We start from the raw sequence: 24,330 nt of genomic DNA, 5'->3' as shown, positions 1-24,330 counted from the left end.
TGGTCCCCTAAATTGTTATTCCGCTACTGGCTCCAATTTCTCTGTGGTCCAAAAATAGATGCAGCAAGGACACAGGGCCTGACCCGCCCTGCTGACACATGCTGTGTTTTCAAAGAACATCCAAACCCGGGCTTAGAAAAACAAACATCCTGCCTGCCCACAAGGTCTAACGTGGGACCTCGGGGTACCGTGTCAGGTGAAGGGGGGAGAGTGATGGCCCCCAGGTGAGGGCTGGGGGTACCACCCTCACTTGACAAGAGATTCTCAGGATGGTTAAGACACTGGCTCAAGGAGACCCAGCTACCAAGCGGCAAAGCCAGACCTGGGAACCAGGTTTCTGCTCCACTGACTGTGGAGTTCTTGAGGCTTACTGCGGCAGAAGAAAAGACAGTCATGCATGTCTTTGAACATAAGAATCGTTTTGCTATTTCTAGAAGCCAAACAATATCTCTAGATCATTCCCAAGGATTAGCTAAGGCTAGCCAGCAGCAGTTGAGATCAAAATTGAACAACGAATCTGCTTGCCAGGTGCTGGTAGATAAATGATAGGGTGATACCAAGGCGGGGTGTTTGAATTTTCCAAAAAACTCCAGGTCAGTGCCCACCTCTGCTTCTTCAGTGTGTGAGTTTAATAGGCTGCAGGTAAGCGAGAGTCATCATAGCTCACTGGGGAGGCTGGGGACACACAAGACCCTCCCTCACCATCTGAGGCTATTTCTCGGTGCCCAGTTATCCCCCTGTTCAAGGCTCCAAAGACAGAATCTGGGCGATGAGTACTCGTCTGACTCAGGTGGGCTACTTTTTTTTTCAAGTTTTTTTTTTTTTAAACAGCTCTGCTGAGATCAAATTTACCCTTTTAAAGTGTATAAATCTTTGCTGTACATCCGAAACTAACAGAACATCGTAAATCAAGTATACTCCAATATAACATAAAAATTAAGTTAAAATTTAAAAAAAGGAAAAAGAAAAAATTTTTCTTCCAGAAAACGAAGTGCAGAAATCAATGATTTTTGGTATATTCATAGAGTTGTGTAAACACCCGCATAATCTAAGTTTAGAATATTTTCATAATCCCCCAAAGAAACCTTGTACCCTTTGGAATCACTCCCCATTTCCCTCCTCCTGGCCCCCGGCAACAATTATTCTACTTTTTATCTCTATGGGTTTGCCTAATCTGGGCATTTCCTAATGATGAAATCACACAGCGCATGGTCTTTGGTGACTGACTTCTTTCACTCAACACAACACATCCTCAAGGTCCATCCGTGCTGTAGCATGTTTCACTATTTAATTCCTTCTTATTTTAATTCCTTTTTATTGCTGAGTGATATTCTACTGTACCGTCTACTGCATTTTGTTTATCCGTTCATCAGTTGATGGACATTTGGGTTACTTTCCCTTTTTGGCTATTATGAATAACGACGCTAGGGACATTCACGTACAGGTTTTTTGCATGGATGTGTGTTTTCATTTCTCTTGAGTATACACCTAAGAGCAGAATCGCTGGGTCACGTGGAGACTCTGTGTTTAGCCTTTTGGGGAACTGTCACAGTGTTTTCCAAAGTGGCTGCACAATTTTTTAATTCTCACCAGCAATGTATTAGTGTTCTGATTTCTGTGTCCTTGCAAACACTTGTTATTGTCTTTTTTTTTTTTTTATTACAGCCATCCTAGTTCTTGGGTACGAAGCGGCATCTCACCGAGGTTTTGATTTTCATCCCCCTAATGACTGATGACTTTGGGCATCTTCCATGTGTGTATTGATGATTTGTGTATATCTTCTTTGGAGAAATATCTATTCGTGTCCTTTGACCACTTAAAAATGTGGGTTATCTTTTCATTACTGAGTTGTAAGAGTAATATTTATATTCATAGACGCAAGTCCCTTATGGGATATCTGATTTGCAAATATTTTCTCCTCTTCTGGGGGCTGTCTTTTCACTCTCTTGATAGCATCGTTTGAAGCACCGAAGGTTTTCATTTTGATGAAGTCCAATGTATCTATTTTCCTTTGGTGGATTATATTTTATTTCCTTTCATATAAAAATCATCTTGATGTAGCGTAAAAAGGCAAGGACTTTTAGGATCCTTAGCAGCTTATTTAAATGGCCCCTCTAAGGCAGGGATGGCAAGTAGGCTGCCCTTCCCGTGATGGTGGCTGATGCCCATGTTCTGTCATAAAATATTCTCAGGCTGAATCTAGGCTCATGAAAAAGTGTGCGGTGATTGATTAGCAAGGTCTGCCATGGGCGTGGAAGGGAGAGGGTGCCACGTATTTGCTCTAAGAGGATCAAAACAGAGTCTCCCACGGTAACAAGGAGGAACAAAGACTCAGAACCCCTGGGAGAAGACATCCATGGGTTCACCTGCCCTTAACTGTCTCTCTCCCTCTTCAGGCAACCTCGGGGCACCCTCACCTGGGAAGACCAGTGGGTAGGTTAGAGTGAGGGGAGAACACAGGGAATGAAAGAGGGGAGTTGGAGCAGCCAGCGTGGACTCCCTGGAGTCTTGTTATTTATAGAGCGGCCCCCATTTGGCGTGGGTGCAGGAGCCGAATAAAGACTAACACACGCTCCCATAGTCATCCCACAGGGGACGATAATACGTGCCACTTAGGAAAAATCGGTTCTGCTTTTTTAAAAACATTAAATCCTCATTTAGGATGCAGAGCAGAGAGAAAAACCTTGCTGGTGATGGCTTTCAATGGGGCCTGTAAGAAAAGAGTGAGTTCCCTGTGATGAGGTCTTGAGTGTAGCCCTAAAACTGTCCTCAGGACCACGTCTACCTCAGCCCATCCTCTTGCCCAGCACGTCCGGCTCTGGCTGGGCTGTCGCCCCCAGGTTCTGGGAGCCCACCAGCCTCGAGGTGCCTCCACCAAAGCTCCATCTGGGAGGCCCCGAAGCCATCGAACCATCCTCCGTCCTCCCTGCTTTGCATCCTACGTTCTCTTTGAAACACCTCAGCCCGAGAAGGATGTCAAGCCAGTAGCTGGTGTGTGGGACCCAAATGCAACTAAGGGAGAGAAAGACCCCTTCCCGTTTCCCCGTCTCCACTTCAGAGCCCCGTCCAACACACACACACACACACACACACACACGCACACGCACCCCAGGATGCAAATGATAACCGCACAGCCATCACTTGTGAAGCTTGACAGAAAATAATGAGAAACACTAAATCTTTTATAAGGTCAACACTCGCCTTAGCCGAGCAGCTGTCAAACAAGAAAAGAATTTAGCGCCGGAGCCACGAAACTTCCATCGGCTCATTAAGCCCAACAGGGCCCGGGCCTGGCGTGGCGGAGGAGACGTGGGGCCTTCCGTTTTGTGTCAGTAATTTGCAGCGGAGAAGGAAGAAGAAACAACCAGCGCCAAAGGGGCCTGGGGGGCGGCTGGGGAATCGTTAGTGCGCCAGGAGCGGCCTCAGCTCCTAATTGGAAGCATTGGGCATTATCAACCGAGGATTTGCCTCAGTTCCCTGACAGCTCGTGGGCCCAAAATGATCGCCCACTTGTCAGTGTAAAAGACCATTAAAAACAAACCATTTTGATTTAATTGGAGGCGGTGCACCATGGGGCCAGGTGAGGATGCTTGGCAGGCCTGCTCACCCAAGCTGCGGCCCCTTCTCCCTCGGTGATGGGCCCGGGGGCTGGGCTGGGGGGAGTGTGTGTTTTTCCAGACTTTTCGGCTTTCAAAAACCGTCTGAGGAAGGAGTGAATGGGAGACAGGAGGAGGCTTCACAGCGAGGCAGCGAGGGCTGTTTTCAATGGGGTTGTCAGCGAAAGCACCGTGACAAGCGGAGCTGCCAGGAAGGGGTGGGGGAAGGTCTCCCCTTTCCTTTTCAGAGCCCAGATGATGGGCACCGGCTGGCATTATTCTTCTGGGAGGTGGCCCAGAGGCTTTCGGCTGGAGGGGCTCAGCCCGCGAGGGGGCAGTGGGCGATGCCAGCGGGATGCTTCACCCGCTCACCCCACTTAGAAATATCAGGGTATGGATGGTCACGCTGGACTCTAAGCTTCAATGGACAGCAGGACTTCTTTTACTTTAATGGACTTCTCTTATTTTAAACTCAAGGAAGAGCTAAGGAGGGGGTTAGGGAAGGAGATGTGTTGATGGAGAACCTTTGTGAATGGGGTGGGCCCCAGAGGCTTGGGCGCACACCCCATGGAGGCCGCAGTGATGATGACGCCTGCTTGAGAATTCCTCAGCGTCTCAGAAAGAGGAGGCCACTGGCTGTAAATATTAACCCAAACTCCCGATCCGGGCGGGGGCCTCCGAGCACACGGAGCATCTATCTGCTTGTAGCTTTTGAGTCAGAGGGTAGACTCCCCGACGCCGCGGACTGTATGTTCTCCGTGTTGATACGCAGTATCGTGCTAGCTGTGGGTACTTGATAAATATTCATTGGTACCTGCCAGATCTCAGAGAGGGCTGTATATTTGTATATTAATCTCACCCCCGTCCCACAAGCGGCGATCTCATTCGCTGCCTACCGCTTCCCCGTCAAGACAATGCCTGCGGGAGCGCGCACGGTGCTGGAGAGCATCTTCGGCAGAGCGAGGGGGAGACGCACCAGCGGATCTCTTCATAAACTTCTACTGTTCATTGTGATCAAGCTGGGAGGAGACACCAGATCCCTGGCGAGCCTCAAATTCCAGAGTTTCAAATTTTGCTGCTGAATTTAGACAATGGGGATTCCTTAATTACTTTCTCCGGAAAGTTACCTGACAGTGCTTTCCCAGGTAGCACAAGGTGGTTATCCAGGCGCACAGTTCCTCAGCTGACAAGAGTCTTTGATTTTGTGCTTGGCTGCAAATTAAGTCCTTTGCTGAGCCGTCCGTGCAGTGCCCGTCAGTGCCGTATCGTTTATTCATTTTGGCTGTTGAACAACTCCTGTGTTGCTGCCAGGGAAGCCGGGGACATACTCGGCTGTGCCATGTCCATGGCCCATTGGGGTGGGGTACACTGTGGTGGGGCTTGGTGTCGTCTTTCCCCTTTTCTCTTATTAGAATAATGAGCAGGAAGAATTTTTTTCCAGTATCCTTTAAGAAGGAGCAGACTCTTTCTGTGGTTGACAAGGCTGACCCTGTCAAGCCACAGATAGGGATATTAGAGTTAGGTGTCCTCAACTAGACAGCAAAGATGCTGATGCCATGTTCCAGACACTGTTCCGGGGAAATGCCAACAGACAGGGGACCTTACTCGACTGTTAGGGGTGCCCTGTGGACATTCAACAAATCCTGGGTGGATGGATGGATGGATGGATGATTTAGGAACCTGGGATAAGGCAACAGAGCCCTTAGAAACGCCTCTGAGATTCAAGCATCCTTAAAGATCCTCTCCATCTCCTTTGCTCAGCTAAATCTCTAAGTATCAATAGAAGAGGGGTTTTATTTTCTGCAATATTTGTACCCACAATTTCGTTCAAAAATATGTAGAAAGGCAGTTCAAGTTGACAAATCTTCTGTGACTGTGGACAAAGGTAGAGAATGCATACCGGGTGACAGAGGTCACAGCATCTGGGCAATCCACTGTCCCTGCAACACAGGGTCCCACCTATCGACATTCAGAACGCTGCCCCAAGGAACAATCCAGAACCTGGACATTGACGACAAAACAGTGTCTGACCTCAGGTATTTGCAGGGCTGTCGCTTAGAAGGGGAAGCATGTGTTTCCATGGGGCTCCAGAGGGAGAAACACAACCCTGAGGCGGAAGGTTGAAGGAGAGAGAGGAGGCAGACTTGGACTGAACTTGAGAAAGAAGCTGCTGTGGACTGAATCACGTCCCTCTAAAAGGCATATGTGAAGCCCTAACCCCCAGTGTGATGGTATTTGGAGGTGGGGCCTTTGAGAGTAGTTAGGCTTGGATGAGGTCATGAGGGTGGGACCCCCATGATGGGATTAGCGCCGTTTTAGGAAGAGATATCAGAGAGCTTGCTTTCTCTCTCTCTGCCCAGTGAGGTCACAGCGAGAAGGTGGCCATCTGTAAGCCAGGAAGAGAGCCTCATCAGATCCCGACCTGTTCAACAGACGACAGCTTGCCTCCAATAGGACGTTTCTTTCTGAAGCCCCAACCTGCTTTATGGCAAATGTATGAAAGGGCACAGCCTGCCTTGGGGAACGTGTGCTTTAACCGTATCTGTGTAGGAGGAATTGACATTGACCCAGGGAGCTGGGGAGCTGCTTGTTGGAAACACAGGCTTGGTGGCTACCCCAGACCCACTGGATCGGGGTCCTGGTTGGGGCCCTGGAATCTGCATTTTAAACCTCTCCTCAGAGGACCCCAGGCACAGCCAAGTCTGAGAACGGTTCATCTAGAGGAGCAGATGGCAAAGCCCCGTCCAACCCAGAGGTGTTACTGCTCCGTGACCTTCCCCTGGCCAGGCCGGAGCCAAGTGCTTTGCACGCACAGTTCACTTGATGCCCACTTTACAGATGCAGATGCAGAGGCAGGCCCGAGGCAGGATGGCACCTGGCGCATCTGTGTGGTTTCCGAGCCCACAGGCTAGGCCCTCCTGCTGAGCTCCGTCTCTGCCTCAGGCCTTTTGATACAGCAAGCCTGACCCCCACCCCCCTCCATCAATGGCCTCTTTCCTCTTTAGCCTTGGGGCCAAGCTGCCATTTAAAAGATGCGCTGGGGTTTTGTCAAAGTCTAAAGGCTATCAGGGCAGTGGCAAGTTTCGTTTATTGCGAGGGCTTAAGTCAGCCAGAGCAGGGCTGGCCACGACCCTCTGGACACCTATAAACACCCGAGCTCCTGACCGCCCTTCTCTTTCCTTCCCAGGTCCTGCATTTAGCCCCCACTGGCCCCTGACCTCAGTTGCAGGTCCTTGGTATTTATCGACTCTTCCAGGGCCTGAGGCCTGGAGGCAGCCAGCCAGAGGGCTCAGCCACCACCCGACACTTGTTAACTGTGACCCTTGGGGCACGTGACTTGAAGCCTCCAAGCTTTGGTTTCTGTGAGCATTGACACCAAACGAGACCATCCATCGAGGCACCCAGCCTGGCCTCTAAGAGGCGCTTGGGATGTGTGAGCTGTCGGTGTGGTTTTTGTGCTGTCATCTGGGGGCGCCGTCTTCTTGGACGCCCTCCCCTCTGCACCTCCAGCCAGTAGACTTTGGTCCAACTACCGACATTGTTTGCACTGCTAAGGCATCATTTCCCACGCTGTCTTTGAGGAGAGGAAGGCAAGAAGCCAAGAAAACATCCCCATCATCTTCCTTCCTCTCCGACGTGTTATGTTCTCTGATGCCCATGAACTCTGCATCTCTGAGGGAAACCAGGGAGGCTCTGTGTGTTGCACGCGGCTTGTAGATATGAGGATACCGGCCTCTGGATTCATCTCGCCTGCACTTCTGACAAACCTCAGTTTGAATAAACCTTGACTTTATCCAAGTAGATCATCGAATGTTGTTTATCTGCGGGACCCTCCTGCTGGCCACATGCCAGGCGGCTTGGACCCCATCGCCCCCGCAGCCTCGGTGCCTGGCGACAGAGGCTGACAAGTGGGGACATGTGGAAACGAGGGAGACATGGAGGAAGTCATTCCAGAGGTGGCAGACGTTAACCCGAACTCCTTCTTGAGCCCGGGAGATTCTCTTCAGATCGTGGGGGATTTATTCTCTTGGGGATGAGCTGGGAGAAGCAGTTGGGGACCCGGCAAGTCCTATCAACTCCCAAGACTCAACATGAGATTCTAGCTATCTCCAGAGAGTGGAAGTAGATGCCTGATGTCAAAACAAGCCGTCTTAGTCTATTTTCTGGTTGATTTTCAACACGAAATTGGAAATATTTTCACACCCAATGCGGGGTGAAGGGCTTTCTGGATGAAACTGAAAATTCCCAGGGGTCTCCGACAGATTATGGGGACAGCCAGGCTGGGGGTGCCCAGGTTGCAGGGCTGTTTTTTGTTACAAGTGCCAGCTCCCACATCCCACAGGATGCCTGCCACCTCCCTCCATGACCCGGGTTCCCTCGGACTTCAAGATTTCTCCAGCTGCACCAGAAACTTTGCCGCGATCTCCTCTCCCCACCCCACCTCCCTCCCCGGCCCCTTTTCCTCTTGTCCCCACCCCCAGAGCTTCAGCTCACTGGGATTTTGAGCAGCAATGTCACCTCGTGAGCAGGTGTCTAAAAATTCTGTCTCTCCGAGGTGCCGGATTATGTAAAACCAATTAAGCCCCTGCTTTTATTCCTTCCGCGAGTCAGCCCTTCTGCATACTGATCTGATTTATAAGGGGAGGGGGGAATCTGTATTTAGGGAAGAAATGTCAAGAGCATCAGAGCCTCTGAATCATTCTTCCTATTGCCCCGTGTGCTCTCAGTGCCCTACACGGCAACCTGGGAAGATTCTTATTCTGAGGCAACAGACCGACGGGATTCTTAAAATACATCACCGGTGCAGGGACCTCAGGGAGGGGCAGTCCATCTGGAATCTGCCCTTCCTGGGTCTGGAAGGAGTGACTTTGGGGCTTGAGACACCCGTGCAGAGAACGGTCCATCTTTATTTGAACCGTGCGGGCCCTTTGGAGAGGTGGCGGCAGCAGGGTGGACGGGCTGAGAGCCCGCCCTGGGGCTTTAACAGAGAGCTAACTTTCCAGCCAGCTATGATTTGTAAGAGAGCTTAAAGGTGGGAAAGAAAATCCTTTTCTTAGATTCAGCAGCTTTCACTAATCAGCTGCGTCTCTGGGCGTCACTGCTTGGCTGACTGCTGACGTTTTCTTCCCTACCGTCTCCTGTTCTATTAGTGAGTCAGGGGCCCAGGAGACCCGAGGCAGGGTTAGTCTTCCACAAAGAGAGGAGTCTGATCCCAGCGTTCAGAGCACAAGAGCTTGTAAATCAAACTGTTAGCTTAATAGCTTGGGCCATTATTCTAAAGCAGTGGGGCTGAACCCAAAAGCCAAATGAAAATATAGTCAATTTGTTCATACTTTAGTGACTGAATGACTATGTAATGTCGGTGGGTATCGGGGCTGTAGAGGAAAGATGAGGGCTTGCGGGGAGAGGAGGAGTGTTCGGGTTGAAGTGGAGACCCCGAGATGCTTGGGCAAACCCCCCTCTAAAATGGATCTTGGATCTCCAATTATAACATGGACTTGGCCATAGAGATCCAGACTCCGCGAGTCAGCCGCTTTCACGACTGGGGCTGAGCGCCAGCCTCTAACCTTTATGCCTGATGGAAACTGAATAGGAGAAACCAGGCTTGGCCGGCAGCACGGGGAGTGCTCGGTGAGTCGTAGGGAGGAACAGGGCTGAAAGGGGCTTGAGCACAGGGACAGGCACCCTGGGGAAGGATGTAGAGTCCCCATCCTTTAAAAACATTGAAAAAAAGAAAATCTTACTGGTTTTGTAAAAGTTACAGGAACTCATTATAAAAATGGAAACAATGCAGAAAAGAGCATCAGAGAAAGTAAAACAGCCTCCAGCTCACCCCAGGGATCCCAGCTGCCCCTACTCGGGGCCTCTCCTTCCGGACGTCTGTCCTGGAGCACAGACCCCCCCGCGTGGTGTATGGGTGCCTCCATCCAGACGGGGCCACGCAGCACAGGTTCTTTCCCCCAATAATATGTGGGGAAATTATTATTAAAGTGGGGAAAGATGATTAAAGTGTCAATAAGTACAGACTGAAGTCAATATTTTCAGTGGCTGTGTAATATTTCATGATGTCGTATATTATCTCTGCGATATCTGTGTAATAGCTCCCAACACGTACCTAAGCCATTACTTGCCTGCGACGTCCAGCCTTTCACCACTGTCAGTGCTGCTATAAATATTGGGGGGCACCCGCCCCTCTGTCTTTGGGCCGTTATCACTGGCAGTCTTTTTGTAAAGAGGGATAAACCGTCTGTTTTTCTTGATTTCATACCAGGAGACCATAGAATATATGGTTCTGATTGGGTCACTTTTTTTTTTTTTTTTGCGCTACGCGGGCCTCTCACCGCTGTGGCCTCTCCCGCTGCGGAGCACAGGCTCCGGATGCGCAGGCTCAGCGGCCATGGCTCACGGGCCCAGCCGCTCCGCGGCATGTGGGATCTTCCCGGACCGGGGCACGAACCCGTGTCCCCTGCATCGGCAGGCAGACTCTCAGCCACTGCGCCACCAGGAAAGCCCCTGATTGGGTCATTTTTGAGAGCAGAGGGGGCGCTGTTACTTAGTCTGCCTCCCAACCAGACCCAAGGAGGGCTGTCCTGGGTGAGCTGGGATGCCCTATCCCCCCCCCCCCAACGCCACCCGGGGACACAAAAGGCAAAACAGGGTGGACCAACCCGAGTCCGCATGGTGCTGTTGCGGTTCTCGTTGTGGGCGGTCATCCCCACCCCCAAGCTCGGGGCTGCCAGCTCAGGTTGACATCTCCCCAGCATTTCGGGCTGTGAGAACTGGACGCCTAGGGCTGGAGCTTCTCCAGACTCCCCCGTCTAGTGGTCCACCTGCTCAGTTACCTGTCCGCCCGTCCATCTGTCCACCTCACTTGTTGCCTGTCGCCAGCAGCCCTACAGTAGTATATGGTCAGTGCTGAGAACAGGGTCTGACATAAAGGTGCTCAGAGATAAGATGTGCGAATGAATGAATGAGTGAATGAGTGATCACCAGGACCACCCTCGTGGCAGCTGCCATTTATTGGCTTGATAAGGGTCAGGCGCTCTGCTAAACACTTGTACACGTGTTCTCATCAAACAGCCCTGCCAGGGGAGCCTCACTGGTCCACTTGACCGAAGAGGAAACGGGGCCTTGGACAGGTCAAGCCACGTGACAGGTCAGGAATGGCAGGGTCACCACGTGGCCCGGGTCTGGCTGACCCTGGAGTCACGTGCACACAGACATACAGCGCTGCCCCCTCTTCCCTCCCCGCTGGCCCCCAGCACGCCTTGTGGAGGGGGGCGCAGAGAAAGCCCGGCCACCAGGCACAGAGGGTGTGGCCCCAGGCCCAGGGGTCCCCCCACTCAGGAACGAGGCAATGAGTTCACGTCCTGTCCCCAAAATGAGAACCTGTCCCAGTTCACTCTGGGTTCGGTGTCTGCGGCCTCCACGAGACCCCGTGCCTTACGCCACATGGCTCCTTGGTCATGGAAACTTGGGTTGGAAGAGACCCTCAAGAACGAGTGTTCCCCCCTCACTTTCAGGTGGGGAAACTGAGCCCCAGGGAGGTCCAGCTGCTGGCCCAGGCCTGGGGGCTGGCTGGCGGCCTGTTATGAACATCCTGGCAGACAGGCCACTCGCCAGCTGTCGGCTAACCCTCCCTCTAGGCACTGGCCCTCGCGTGGCGACTGCTGGCCGCACAGACTAGGAGATAGCGCTGGACCCCGTGTGGCCGGACAGGGAACCCTACCGAGGGGTGTCTCTGCCCCTTTCCTTGGTCCCTCTGGGCCCAGATCCGGAGGTGCCCCGTGCGGTGCCGGGTGGGATGGATGGAAAGCCAGCTTTGCTGAGTGCTCACCCAGCCCGGGAGCGCCCGCGCCCTGCCTGCTGCTTTTCCGTGTGAAAGGTGTTTAATTATTTCTGACAGAGTTCAGCGTAGACATCTGTTCGCGAGCTGGGAGAGTCCATTTAGGTTATCCATCACCGTGACAGATTCCACTTTTTTGGAAGCGCTTTTTCCTTTCATAATGGGGCCGGGTGGGGAAGGGGGGCCGGGTGGATCGGCACAGACACGAGACACAAAGACCCTCCTGGGGCCTCAACAGCAGTAACCCCCTGCGGGAGGAGCAGCTCTGGCCACGCCCCTTCCGAGTCCGGACCCCGTGGGCTGCTGCAGCTGGTGGGCCCTGGGACCTTTAGGTTGGGAAGGGGGTTTCATCGGGTCTGTGAAAGGCTTTTAAATTCGTCTGTCGTCCTGGGCTGCACTGGTGATTCATTCGTTCATGCACTCCTTCATTCATCCTTCCCACAGACATCTACTGGCCACCTGCTGGGTGCCAGGCCCTGGGCTGGGCTCCGGGGACACGGCGGAGACACGACAGACATGTCCTCGTGGGCTCGCACTTTAGGGGGGAAGATGGGCATTGAACAACGAATGGCCCGGTTAAGTAATGAATTGCAATGTGGCTACGTGCCTCAAAGGCCGGCATTCCCTTCTCACAGGGCAAGTTCCTTCCCCTCTCTGAGTCTCAGTCTCCGAGTCAGTAGAATGAGAGTATTATATCTAGGAGATAATGCATGTCCAGCACTTGGCACACAGTAAGAGCTCAATAAATACTGTTCATGGGTGGTATTTCCCAACGGGGAGGGCACCGAGGGTCGCGGCGGTGGCGGCAACGCCCTGGGGCTCTAAGCGCCTCTTCTGGGCTGTACCGCGTGGCGCCCAGGGACCAGCCCTGCTCTGAGATTCCTGCAGTTGAACTTCCAGAAGCCCGTGAACATCCCCAGGAAAGATGAAAAATCACCCGATAAATCCCGGGGCTTGCATTTTTATTCTGTTTCTCGTTATTTCTATGACACAATGGATAGTGCCTTTGAGCTCGGGCCCTGCAGTCAGAGGAACCTGGGTTCCAGGCTGAGCCACTTGCTGGGCAAGGAAAATGAAACCCATCTCTGCCTGTCCTCAGTACAACTCGGGTGAGGATGCTTGTGTGAAATAATGACAGCACAAACAGAGGGGTAGCGTCACAGGTGGGCCACCGTGTTCCTAACGGTAATTTGTAACAATCTGAAGACTGGAAGAGACCTGGGCTCAGCTGAGTCAAATCCCCTCTTTTAGAAATAGAAACTCATTTATATCTGGATTTCCAACCCTACTCCGGGCCAGGCTGCGGGGCTACCTGCGGGTGAGACAGGGGCTCCTGACACAGCAGAATCCATGTTACCTGGGGTGGGGGTGGTGGAGGCGGGAGGGGGGCCTTTCCTCGCTCCGATGGGCTTGGGGGAGACCACCTGAGCCCTCCTGGGTCCATTGGGTTGGGAGCTAATTGTAGATTCTAAATCGGAGACAAGGGGGCTGAGAGGGGCTGGGGATCAGTGCTGTAGAGCAGACTGCTGGCAGGGCATCTCGTGCCCGGGGAGCCGTGGGTCCCATCCCTTCCTGGGCAGGGTCCCCAGGATGCCTGCATCCCCCATGGACTTCCAACATCAGGAAAATCAGAGAGAAAAGAGGAAAGGCAACAGAAGACGGGCCAGGAAGGAGGCGGTAGGCGAAACTCCCGAGTGTGAGAGGCAGAGAAAGGGGAGGAGGGATGTGGATAAAAAGGCAGGAAATTGGGGGAGGCGGAGGAGCCAAAGGCGAGGGGCGCTGCCCAGGCCGGGGAGGAGGAGTGATAACGGGGCAGCAGCTCAGTGACTCCCCGCTCCTCCCGCTGGGTGCCCAGTCCCGCCCGCATGTGCAGGGACGGCACGGGCTGATGAGCGGTAGGGCGGTTGGCCACTGACACGTGCTGATGGAGGCCACTTGGGCAGGACGTGAGAGCGACATCAGGGGGGCTAGTGGGCTTCTGGCAGCCTGTTCGATTGCATTAGGTTCAGGAAGGCATGGGCCCCTTCACTGCCTAAACTGCGGTTTAACTCTACACAGCGGCCGGGCCTGGGCTGTCTGGGAATGTGGCTTTGAGCGGCTGTCTTCCCGGGACCAGGCGTGGCCCTGGTGGCCCCTAGAAAGGCTTCCTGTGCCCGAGCTGGGCACGCACGGCCCCCACCATCCCGTGGCACTGTCCCCAAGTCTCCCGGTTCCCCTCCTCTGACAATGGCCCCGGCGATTCCTCCTTTTTCTTCTGCTAAAAGCTGCTAAAGAAGAAGCCCCGTCACGGTGCAACAGGCCTACGTGGCCGAATGGACACTGGGTCAGTCCTGAGGCCGGAGCATGGTGGGTGCGAGATCATTCTGGGTGCATGACAGCCCACAGGAGACATTTGCTCCATCTCCCCAGGGATGCCCCCCTGCGGGAGGTTTAGCGCTGATGGCATGGGACTGTCTTGTACCCCCAGGTCCCCAGTGTAGGATGGGGTGCAATGACCCCATCAGTAGAGGGGGTTTTGGTCCAGACAGCGTCCGCCCCAGTGGACAGACACCCAGACTCCGAGGTCAGATGGCCCAGCCTCAGCCCAAGGCTGCCCTCACCAGCGTTCTCCACGTTTCCTGTCTGTGAAATGGGGGTGATAGCAGCAGCTCCCCACTTCCACGTGTGGGAAGAGCCAGTGAAGTGGAGCTCAGTGCCTGGCACTTAGGAGGGGCTCCAAAATGCTAGTCATTGCTGTTGCTATTATCATTATTGTCGTTGTTGTTTTTATGCCAGTCGATGGGTAGAAGCCCACAGAACTCTACGGTCTAGAGGACAGGTAGAGACCGGTCAAGGTGAGGGGCATCCCCCCCGGCTGCAGGAAGGGGCAGGTGGAGGCGAGACTGACCTTCTGGAAGTGGGGCATGTGCCAGAGGGCGTCCAGCTTCACAGGCGGCTTGTACTTCCTCAGCTGACTGCTCCGGGTCTCATACAGTTTCCCGAGGATCACCTGCAGCCCCGAGAAATGCCAAGGCAAGATGGTTACCGGCTCCCTGGAGAAGCCCGAGCCACGCCGAAGAGTTGGGATTCCTGGTGCTGCAGACCCACGCGTCACTTCCTCCTGGCTCTGGCCCTTCTCCCTGTCTGATTTCAGCGCACCTGCACCCCTGGCCCTGCCTGTGACCACAGTGGACTTGGGCGTGGGACCATGGGACGCTGGGAGCGTGTTATTTTGGTTTTAGGTTCGGGTTCTGACGTGCAGCCACCTTGAGGGCAGGGGTGTGTCCCAGACACCCTTGTAATTTTCTCAGTGGCTGACACAGCCCCGGTGGTTACCACAGACGCCACAGTGTCTGAATGAAGAATGAATGATTCGATGGCTTGTTGCCATTCTGTGGGGCTGGTCCTCAGCATGGTCTGCTCGTGGAAGAGGAAGGAGGACTCCTGTTCGGGGGGAGGGATTTGGGGGCTTGGGTCAGGGCCTCGGAGGTCTCTGGGGGTGGGATTTCAGAGGCACAGAGGCAGTCCTCCTCCTCTTTAGCTGCATGCCCCGTGCCCACAGAGGTCGGCAGGCCCATAATAAGGGTTCTGTAGCTCATGGGGTCTGCTGTGGACTGAATCGCGTTCCCCTCCAAATTCATATGTCGAAGCCCTAACCCCCAGTTGTGACCGTATTTGGAGATGGGCCTTTAAGGAGGTGATTAAGGTTCAGGGAGGTCATCAGGTGGGGCTGTGATCCAGTAGGACAGGTGTCCTTCTAAGAAGAGGCGAGACACCAGGCTTGTCCACACAGGAAAGGCCATGTGAGGACATGGCGAGGAGGCGGCCGTCTTCAGGCCAAGGAGAGAAACCTCCAGAGAAGCCAACTCTGCTGGTCCCTTGATCTTGGACTTCCAGCCTCCAAGATTTCTGTTGTTTAAGCCACCCAGTCCGTTGTATTTTGTTATGGTCACCCCAGCAGACTAACACAGGGGCCCAGGCCTCCAACCTTAGAATCAGAGGGGGAGGGGCCCTGGAGTCTGCATTTTCAATGTGTTCGCCCGGGGGAATTCCATACACAGTCAGGCCTTATTAGCCCATGGCTGTGATCCTTGTCAAAATTCAAACCCCCCTAGGGGAGTTAACTGGTAAACACGGGCCTCTTGTCTATAACTACAGCCTCAGTGTAAAGAGTGGGAACCTCACACCCAGAGCGGATGAGCTGGACGATGCACTGGTGCACAAGTGACCCAGAGAGGATGGGCCACTGCAGAAGGGGGTGTGAGAGAGGACGCAGGCCAGACAGTGCCGCCGACAATAAAAGCTGACCGGAGCCTAACTGAAGATGCCACCACCCCATCGAACCCCTTTGCTTGATTGATTTTGTTGATCAATTATATTAATTTTATTGAATGCATGTGTGGATAACTTACAAGCCCTCCCCCCCACTTTCTAGAACAGCTTTGAAGTTTCATCTTCGAACCAAAGCCAAGAGGCTGCCCGGCCCGGGGTGAAGGAGCTGTTGGCCTTCAGAATTGGAGGAATGAAGGCAAATCTTGTCACCTTTCCAAACCCCAGTTTCCTCTGCAGTAAATGCGGGTACCGCTGCGTAACGAACAGGTGCTTGTAGGATTTGTGGAGTTAGCTTTGAGCAGAGTGTCTGGTCCAAGATGATTACTCACTAAATGGAAGCTGTTTCCAAGAATTTCATTTGGGGTCATCATCTTCCAAATTCCAGGACATCCTGAGATGCTGGAGAGACAGGCTTCTCCTAGGATGGGGGCAGTTTGACCTTGTAAATCAAAGGTCTCATCAACCCTAATAAATTGTCCATCAGGCCCTCAGCCATTGGTGGGTCTGGGTGTTTGCAGCCGTTTGATAGCCACAGAGAATCTTGGGACAGGAAGAGAACTCTGGGGATGGTTTGCACAAGTATTTTCTGAGTGCCCACTATGTGCTGGGCCCAGCTCTGCAGGCCCCCATTTAATCTGACCCCCTTTTTGGCCCAGTGAGGTCACTGAGACCCCAGCAAAGCAGTGACTCACTCAAATTCACACGCCCCCAGGCTGGCACCAGTCCCCAACCAGTGCTTGGGGATGGAGCCGTCCACAGTGGCTGCTTAAGGGGTGCTCTGCTGAAAACTGAGGGGCACTGGCTATGAGATTGTCTCTAGACTCAGAAGACGTGTCTTTGGAGGCCCGGGATTCTGAGGACCTGTGACACTCTGAGCTGTCGTGAAATAGCTGCTAATTAAAAACAGGACTCTGGATTGGAGGTATAAAGCAGCAGCGTGTAACAGCAATGCTCCCTCGGAAACTGGCCGTTACCATAGTGAACTGACTCCTTCTGCAGCCATTAACAAATAAACTAGTCATGGGCTGCTTTAAAGTATTATTACAACGCTCTGCTCTTTAAGGAGTTGTTGTCTCGGACTCCACCCACCGCTGACAACAGCCAGGAGGGGCCTTGTCTCCTGGCTGGGCCTGGGGACCCCTGGTCCCCTCCACCCAGCAGCCTTTCCTGGCTGGTCCCAAGGGTGCCGGGATCCCTGATAAGACTCTTCCACTCCCCAGTTTGTCTCTAGAACATCACAGGCACTGTTGCTGAATCCTAAGCTTTCCCGTAATCAGCAAGAGTGGGACCTCACCATCAGGAAAAGCCTGGACTTTGGGGCGGGACACACCTGGCTTGGCTGGGACCTTTGGCCAGTCACTTAACCTGTCTGAGACTGAGTTCCTCCATCTGAAAATGAAACAAACTGAATGCTCTGATGAGACTCGGACCTCATGGGGGGGCCGGGAGGGCAAAAGGCATGAACACAGGGTGCGTGCTGGATCCAGTTCTCTGCATGGAATCTGGAGGAGGGACGGCGTTGGTGAGATCGTTGCAACAACCAAAGACACTAAAGCTGTGCTTCTAATGAAATCTATACAGTGCTACGTGAGCATAAAGCAATTCTGATTTTACCTCATCGATCCGGATCTACTGGAGAAGAGACCAACCTGAGTGCTGCAAAAGTCCGAACCTCAGACTATTTTATTTTTTTTTATTTTTTTTAACTTTTAAAAATAAATTTATTTATTTATTTTTGGCTGCGTTGGGTCTTCACTGTTGTGTGTGGGCTTTCTCTAGTTGCGGTGAGTGGGGGCTACTCTTCGTTGCCGTGCGCGGGCTTCTCATTGCGGTGGCTTCTCTTGTTGCGGATCACGGGCTCTAGGCGCGCGGGCTTCAGTAGTTGTGGTACGTGGGCTCAGTAGTTGTGGCTCGCGGGCTCTAGAGCGCAGGCTCAGTAGTTGTGGCGCACGGGCTTAGTTGCTCCGCGGCATGTGGGATCTTCCCTGACCAGGGCTTGAACCCGTGTCCTCTGCCTTGGCAGGCGGATTCTTAACCACTGCGCCACTGCGGAAGCCCTCTCAGACTATTTTAAAGGGGGTACCACATTTAGTATCTTCAAATGCAAGTGACAATGCAAATTCACTGCTAAAGATGTTTTTCCAGGTAAAAATCTCACCTAGGTGGACACCATTAACAATTGCGGGTGCTTGGGTGTCATTCTGTCCTCAGCTCAAGTTTCCCAGTGTGGCCACCACCACTCTGGGCCTCGATTTCCATGCCTGGGAACTAGGGTGACACCCAGCTCACAGGCTTGTATCCAGCGCACATCAGATGATGTATGTGATGTACATGGAGCAGTTAGCACGGGGTTTTCTCTTTGGACTTCGCCTTCCTAACCTTTTCTTTATAGATAGACCGGGGCACATTTCCGCCTGGGCCAGGTCAGATTCGTGGACAATCTGGTTTCCAGATGTGCGGGGTCACACGGAGTTTGGTGGCACCGTCCCCAGACGGGAATCGGGAGATGGGATCCCGATCCTGCCCCAGAGGCACACAGGGCCAGTTTACTGGTGATGCCGGCGGGGCTTAAGTCGGGGTTGAACCTGATCATCACCGAGACCCTTTCAGCAAAGCAACAAGCAACTTGATTCCCCAGCCCTGCCCACACCCCAGCAATAGACATGCGCAGGCGTCATCCTTTTGAGCTTTGGCTTTGCCTCCCCCAGCCCCTCCCTTCTCTTCCCTCCCACCCCATCAGTCATCCACTCTGGAGTGAGCACTGCGTTTACCTTATGCTTTTTCTCCAGTTTAATGGCTTTCTGGTTGGCCTTTTGCTCCTGCACCCATAGCTGCTGGTACCGATGCTGCAGCAGATCAAAGAAGGGGGTGGAAGGCCTGTGGGGAAGCAGTCAGATGGGCTTGAGGTCGGGGAAGGCACCCCTCCCCAGAGGCTGCCCACCTGACCACCAGGGCTACAGGGCAAAGTGTTCTCCCAAGGCTGTGAGAGTTTCTCTCTGGCCCTTCTGCAGCCGTGGAAGAAACGGTGCCTTGTGTGAGTTGTTCAACAAACACTTACTGTCCACCAACCAAGTGCTGGGCCTGACATGATGACAGGCTCTCTCCCTGACCAGATTTTAGGCAGGCTTCTCAGAGCCCTCTTTTTGATTAGGCCTCGTTCTTGGACCTATCTTTGGTCGGATGAAGAGTCCGCCTTAGCAAAGAACCCTGCTAGGTCAATCACCCCGCCCTTGATACCTGATCACCTTGGCCTGCCTTTACCAAGAGTCCTATTAAGTCAGTTTAGTAAGAATCCCCCTACCCTTGAAGTCTCCTCGTAGTAATTTTCTGTCCACTCTGCTCCTTGGCTATAAATCCCCACTTGTGTTGTATTCAGAATTGAGCGAGGTCACTTTCCCCTTTGCGATAGTACTGAATGAAATCCGTCTTTACTGCCTTTAGCCTCCGCTCTAGTTCTCTTTGACAAGGGTCTCCGGCCAAGGAGAACTTACCCTGTGTAGAGCATTTTGCATGCTCCACTCCTCACAGCACTGTAAAGTGGGTACTTTTATCACCCCCATCCTAAGGTCCCAGAGCAGTGGGGCAGCCCTGTGTGTGAGACCCTCTCAAGGTAACCTAACAGGTGATGAGGAAAAGTTCTTTAGAGAAGAACCAAAGCTAATAAAATGCAGGAGGGAGGACAGAATTGGGGTAAGAGAATCATTACTTTGCAACGCCTAGTGAAATAATGGATTTAGGTCATAATCAATGATTAGGTGGAAGGCTGATGGGGAACTTTACAATGGATGTGTCAGGCTACAGCAGCTGGACCAAAGGATCAATCTGTTTTTATCGTGGTAAATATGCCTAACATAAAATTTACCCAAGTGATCAATCTTACCATCACTGGAAGTGACAGATGTGGGGCTGGGAGTGATTAATAGGAGGTATGTAGCACCACCCACCAAACACTTTGGGGGAAACAAACCCCAAAGTGAGCCCAAAGGTAATCAGATTTCTAGACCACCACTGTCAAATGGAAATATTATGTGGGCCGCCACGTAACTAAAATTCTTCTAGTAGCCATGTTAAAAAGAGTAAAAAGAAACAGGTGGAATTAATTTTACTAATGTATTTTAACCCAATATATCCAAAATATTATCATGTCAACATGTAATTAGAGATAGGAATGAGGTGTTTTTTTTTATTTAAAATTTTTTTTCTGTACGCGGGCCTCTCACCGTTGTGGCCTCTCCCGTTGCGGAGCACAGGCTCCGGACGCGCAGGCTCAGCGGCCTTGGCTCACGGGCCCAGCCGCTCCGCGGCACGTGGGATCTTCCCCGACCGGGGCACGAACCCGCGTCCCCTGCATCGGCAGGCGGACTCTCAACCGCTGCGCCACCAGGGAAGCCCAGGAATGGGGTATTTAAAAGGTTGTTTGAAAATCTGAATTTACGTTAGTTTAAATAAAATGGAAAATTAGTTCCTTAGTGCCGCCAGCCGCACGCCAAGCGCTCAGCAGCCATGAGGGCTAGTGTGCCATTTGGGACACACAGCTCTCAGCCCAACTACCATGACTTACAGGAAATGCAGGAGAAAAAGGAGCACGGTAAACACCACCACGAGGATGCTGTTTGCCACGTCTGGAGTGTGGGACATTCTACAGGACAAGTGACTCAGTCGCTTCAACAAAGGACATTGAAGAAAGGGGAGAATGAGGAAGTGATATCGATCAAACGTGACTTAAGAAATACATTAACCAAAGGCAATATGTGGACCTTGTTCAGATCCTGCTTCAAACAAACCAACAGGGGAAAGGTATTTTTTGAGGGAAAAGCGAACACTAGCTGAGTTTCAGAAGCCGTGAGGAAATAGGGCTAATTGTGTGGAGTGCGATAATGATATTGTGGTTGCTTTACGTCTTAATGTTAGAAATACCTACTGAAGGGTTTGGGGGTAAAATTCTGTGTAGTTTAGAATTTGCTTTAAACAAACCTCCAGCAAGGGGCTTCCCTGGTGGCGCAGTGGTTGAGAGTCCGCCTGCCGATGCAGGGGACGCGGGTTCGTGCCCCGGTCCGGGAAGATCCCACATGCCGCGGAGCGGCTGGGCCTGTGAGCCATGGCCGCTGAGCCTGTGCGTCCGGAGCCTGTGCTCTGCAGCGGGAGAGGCCACGACAGTGAGAGGCCCGCGTACCGCAAAAAAACAAACAGACAAACAAAAAACCTCCAGCAAAAAATAAAGCACAGTAAAATAAAATAACAAAGTAAAAAAATGAAACAAGAGTGACAGAATAAATTGAGAGTGGTTGAAGCTGTGTGATGAGGGTTGATCATGGATGTGTATTATCCTATTTGCTACACTTTTGTGCATGTTTGAAATTTTTCGTAATAAGAAGTAAAAAGACAAAGAGGAAAAATCCAGGGAATGAAGCTCATTGTTTTCCCCGCTCACTTCTTTCTCATCTTCCTTGTGATCACAAATGGTCTTTTTTTTTTTTAACATCTTTATTGGAGTATAATTGCTTTACAATGGTGTGTTAGTTTCTGCTTTATAACAAAGTGAATCAGTTATACATATACATATGTTCCCATATCTCTTCCCTCTTGCGTCTCCCTCCCTCCCACCCTCCCTCACAAATGGTCTTTATCACCTCCTCCATCACTCAGCTCAGGTCCAAGCTGACTGCCTCCTCATATTTCTGGACCAGAGGGTCTCACATTTCAATGCATAAAAATCACTGGGGCCCCCTCCCCAGAGGTTCTGATCCAGGAAGCCTGGGGATGAGGCCCAAGAAAGAACATTTTTAGCAAATATAGGAAGTAGTTCTGATACAGGGTGAGCGGGTTGAATGGTGCCCTCCCAAATGTTTCCATTTTAACTTCTGGAACCTGTGAGTGTGACTTTATTTGGAAAAGCGTCTTTTGCAGATGTAGTCAAGTTAAGGATCTCGAGATGGGATTAACAGTATGCAAATCGCTTTGGGGGGTAGGCCTTCAATCCAATGACAAGTGTCCTCATAAAATATACACAGAATCCGAGATACAGGGAAGAGGAGAGGGTGAGGTGAAGACAGAGGCAGAGAAAAGCCAGAGAACGTCTGGGGCCCCCACAAGGTGGAAGAGTCCAGGCAAGACTCTCCACTAGAGCCTCTGGAGAGAGCACCACCCTGCCAACACCTCAGCTGCAAGCTTCTGGTTTCCAGAACGGACAGAGGCAAGAAAAATACATTTCTGTTGTTTGAAGCCGCCAGGTCTGTGGTCATTTGTTACGGCGGCCCCAGGAAATAAACACATGGCGGTTCCTCAGCCCACACTTTGGGAAACACCAAGAGAAACTGCGGTGCCGACGCGTGCTGTCCAGAGAAGTTCCCGAAACCAGACATCACTGGGTCTTTTACAGCAGAAGGAGCCTTCCAGCAGCGTTTTGCAGACCATCACGTGAGCGTGGATCATGGGGGTGGGGGGTGGGGTTCTTGTTCGAGGCATGTTCTGGTTCGATGGGTCTGGGGCGTCTGGAGACGCTGTGCCCAGGACCCACCCTTCGGGGCTTAAGGCCTCATCAGTCATCCAGGCCTGGGGCTCTTACCCCCCGGAAGTCCCACGGAGTGGCAGACCACCATCTCTGAACAGGAGTGTATAGACACCATGTCTGCGGAGAGGGCCCACAGCTTTCATCACATTTTCAAAGGTGCAAATGCCCCCGGAAAAGTTCAGAGCCTCTGTTCTTCCCCTGTGACCTTATTTCACAGACGAGGGAACGAGGAAATGGAGGGACTGAGCAGTGAGGCTACTCCCAAAGCTCACATACAGTAAGGACCCGAGACTGCAAACCTGGGGCTTCTGGCTTTGTGTTTTATACAGTCTGCACGGTGGTCATTAAAGTCTTTGAAATTGTTGTTAACACTTAAAAACTGGGAAATTTTACATTAAAGGAACCCAGCTTTCCAGATTGTCTTGAAGATGTATACGTTCTGGCCAAGTGGGTCTGCATTCCTACATGGCAACAATTGGCTTGAGCTGAGTATCAAGTGTCATTTAGCCCAAGTCCTCTCCCTTCCCTATTGTCGTCCACTGCCTGCTGGGCCGGTCCAAGTGTTGGATGTTGTGGCTCCAGAACCAGCCACAAAGAGCTGGACTGGACCCTAAACATCCTCTTCCCAGCCCCCTCCCATTCTCCCGCCCTGTGTGTGCGCCCAGGACAGTTCACCTCCCTTCCATGGGGACCTCTTTGGGACTAGACTGACCGGGGACTCCGCTTGAGTGGAGCTTCAGTGGCTTTGAAATGCCACTTGAGCTCAGAGGTCTCTTTACAGGGCAGCCTGCAGTGCATCTACAAACAGTGGCTCTTTGTTTTCCTGTTCCCTTACCCCTGTGGTGACTTTTATTACTTAATTATTACACACCCCATGCTTCTGAGCAGCCTAATTTATAGCCATGCTTTCTAATGACACGAGATGCGTAATCTTGCAAGATCTACCCCAAGAGGCCATTCACAACAGAAAAGCTATTTTCCCAGCAGCCCCCACTACCCACATCGCCGTGAACCCACCCTCGCAGCCCTCCTGCAGCCTCGCTGACCATCTTTGTGTCCTGCTCCAGCCAGCGGTTCTTATTACTGGGAAGAGGTGGGCGGGGTCGGGGTGGTGGTGCTCAGAGCAGAAGAGCTGACAAACCTTGTAAGTTACAACAGCCTAAGCCCTGACTGGCTGCCGGAGGTCCAGCGGGTTTTGCCCATTTCTGCTCAGGCTCATTAAATCAGATAAAAAGGTGGAGAGGCTTGTCTGACATGGGGAAAACCCAGGACGTAAGGTGTATCACATCATCCCTTGCTTAAAATGCCCTTGACAGCCTCCCATTTCTTAGACTCAATCCAGATGCCGAGCTACGGCCGGCAAAGCCCTTCCCTCCCCAAACTCCTCCCTGACACTCAGCATCTCCTTTGCCTTCGGGTCTCAGCTGTTTGGTCACCTCCTCAGAGGGCTTTTCCCTGACCCGTCCATCCTCAGACGGCCCTTGCCAGGTACCGTTTGTCATGGGTTTATAACTGGTCTTGGTCATTGGATACCAATGCCAGCAGGCATGGTTTCTGTGAGATGTGGACTGACGTGGCGCTGCTCTCAGTAATTATGCTTTGTTGAAATAGAGGGGAAGAGAGGGAGGGAAGGAGCCAGAGAAAGAAAGATTAGGCAAAATTTTAGGAAATATACTTTTCATAATTCAGGGTATGATGAATCAGGCTATATACGAGTTGTAAGAAATTTAAGAGAGTAAATTGATGGAAATTGTAATCCAGTGGAGAGGAAGGATAGCCTTTTCAACAAGTGGTGCTGGAACAATTGGACATCATGGACGAAACCAAAAACAAACAAGAACCTCTTGACCCAAGTCTCGTACTTTATACAAGAATTAACTCAAAATGGAGCATAGATTTAAATGTAAAACTGTGAAACTTTTAGAAGAAAACATAGGAGAAAATCTTTGAGACCTAGGGCTAGGCTAGGTGATGAGCTCCTAGACTTGACACCAAAAGCATGATCCAGGAGAGAAAAAAAAAAGATAAATTGAACTTCCTCTAAATTAAGGACTCTTGCTCTGTGA

General features: G+C 52.0%; 1 protein-coding gene across 1 annotated transcript in view; it reads right to left on the bottom strand.

Moving 5' to 3' along the window:
• Positions 1-24,330, bottom strand: part of CFAP77 (cilia and flagella associated protein 77) — a 131,507-nt gene that overhangs the window by 5,726 nt on the left and 101,451 nt on the right. Inside the window, exons 4-5 of the mRNA XM_065879742.1 lie at positions 18,525-18,630; positions 14,330-14,431 (exon numbers count right to left, since the gene is read on the bottom strand). Of these exons, the coding sequence (XP_065735814.1) occupies positions 14,330-14,431; positions 18,525-18,630 (208 nt within the window). The remainder of the gene's footprint in view (positions 1-14,329; positions 14,432-18,524; positions 18,631-24,330) is intronic.

This window comes from Phocoena phocoena, chromosome 6 (assembly GCF_963924675.1).
Source record: "Phocoena phocoena chromosome 6, mPhoPho1.1, whole genome shotgun sequence".
NCBI lineage: Eukaryota > Metazoa > Chordata > Mammalia > Artiodactyla > Phocoenidae > Phocoena > Phocoena phocoena.
The sequence above is the reverse complement of the archived record's forward strand: the minus strand, read 5'-3'. Positions and strand labels throughout refer to the sequence as shown.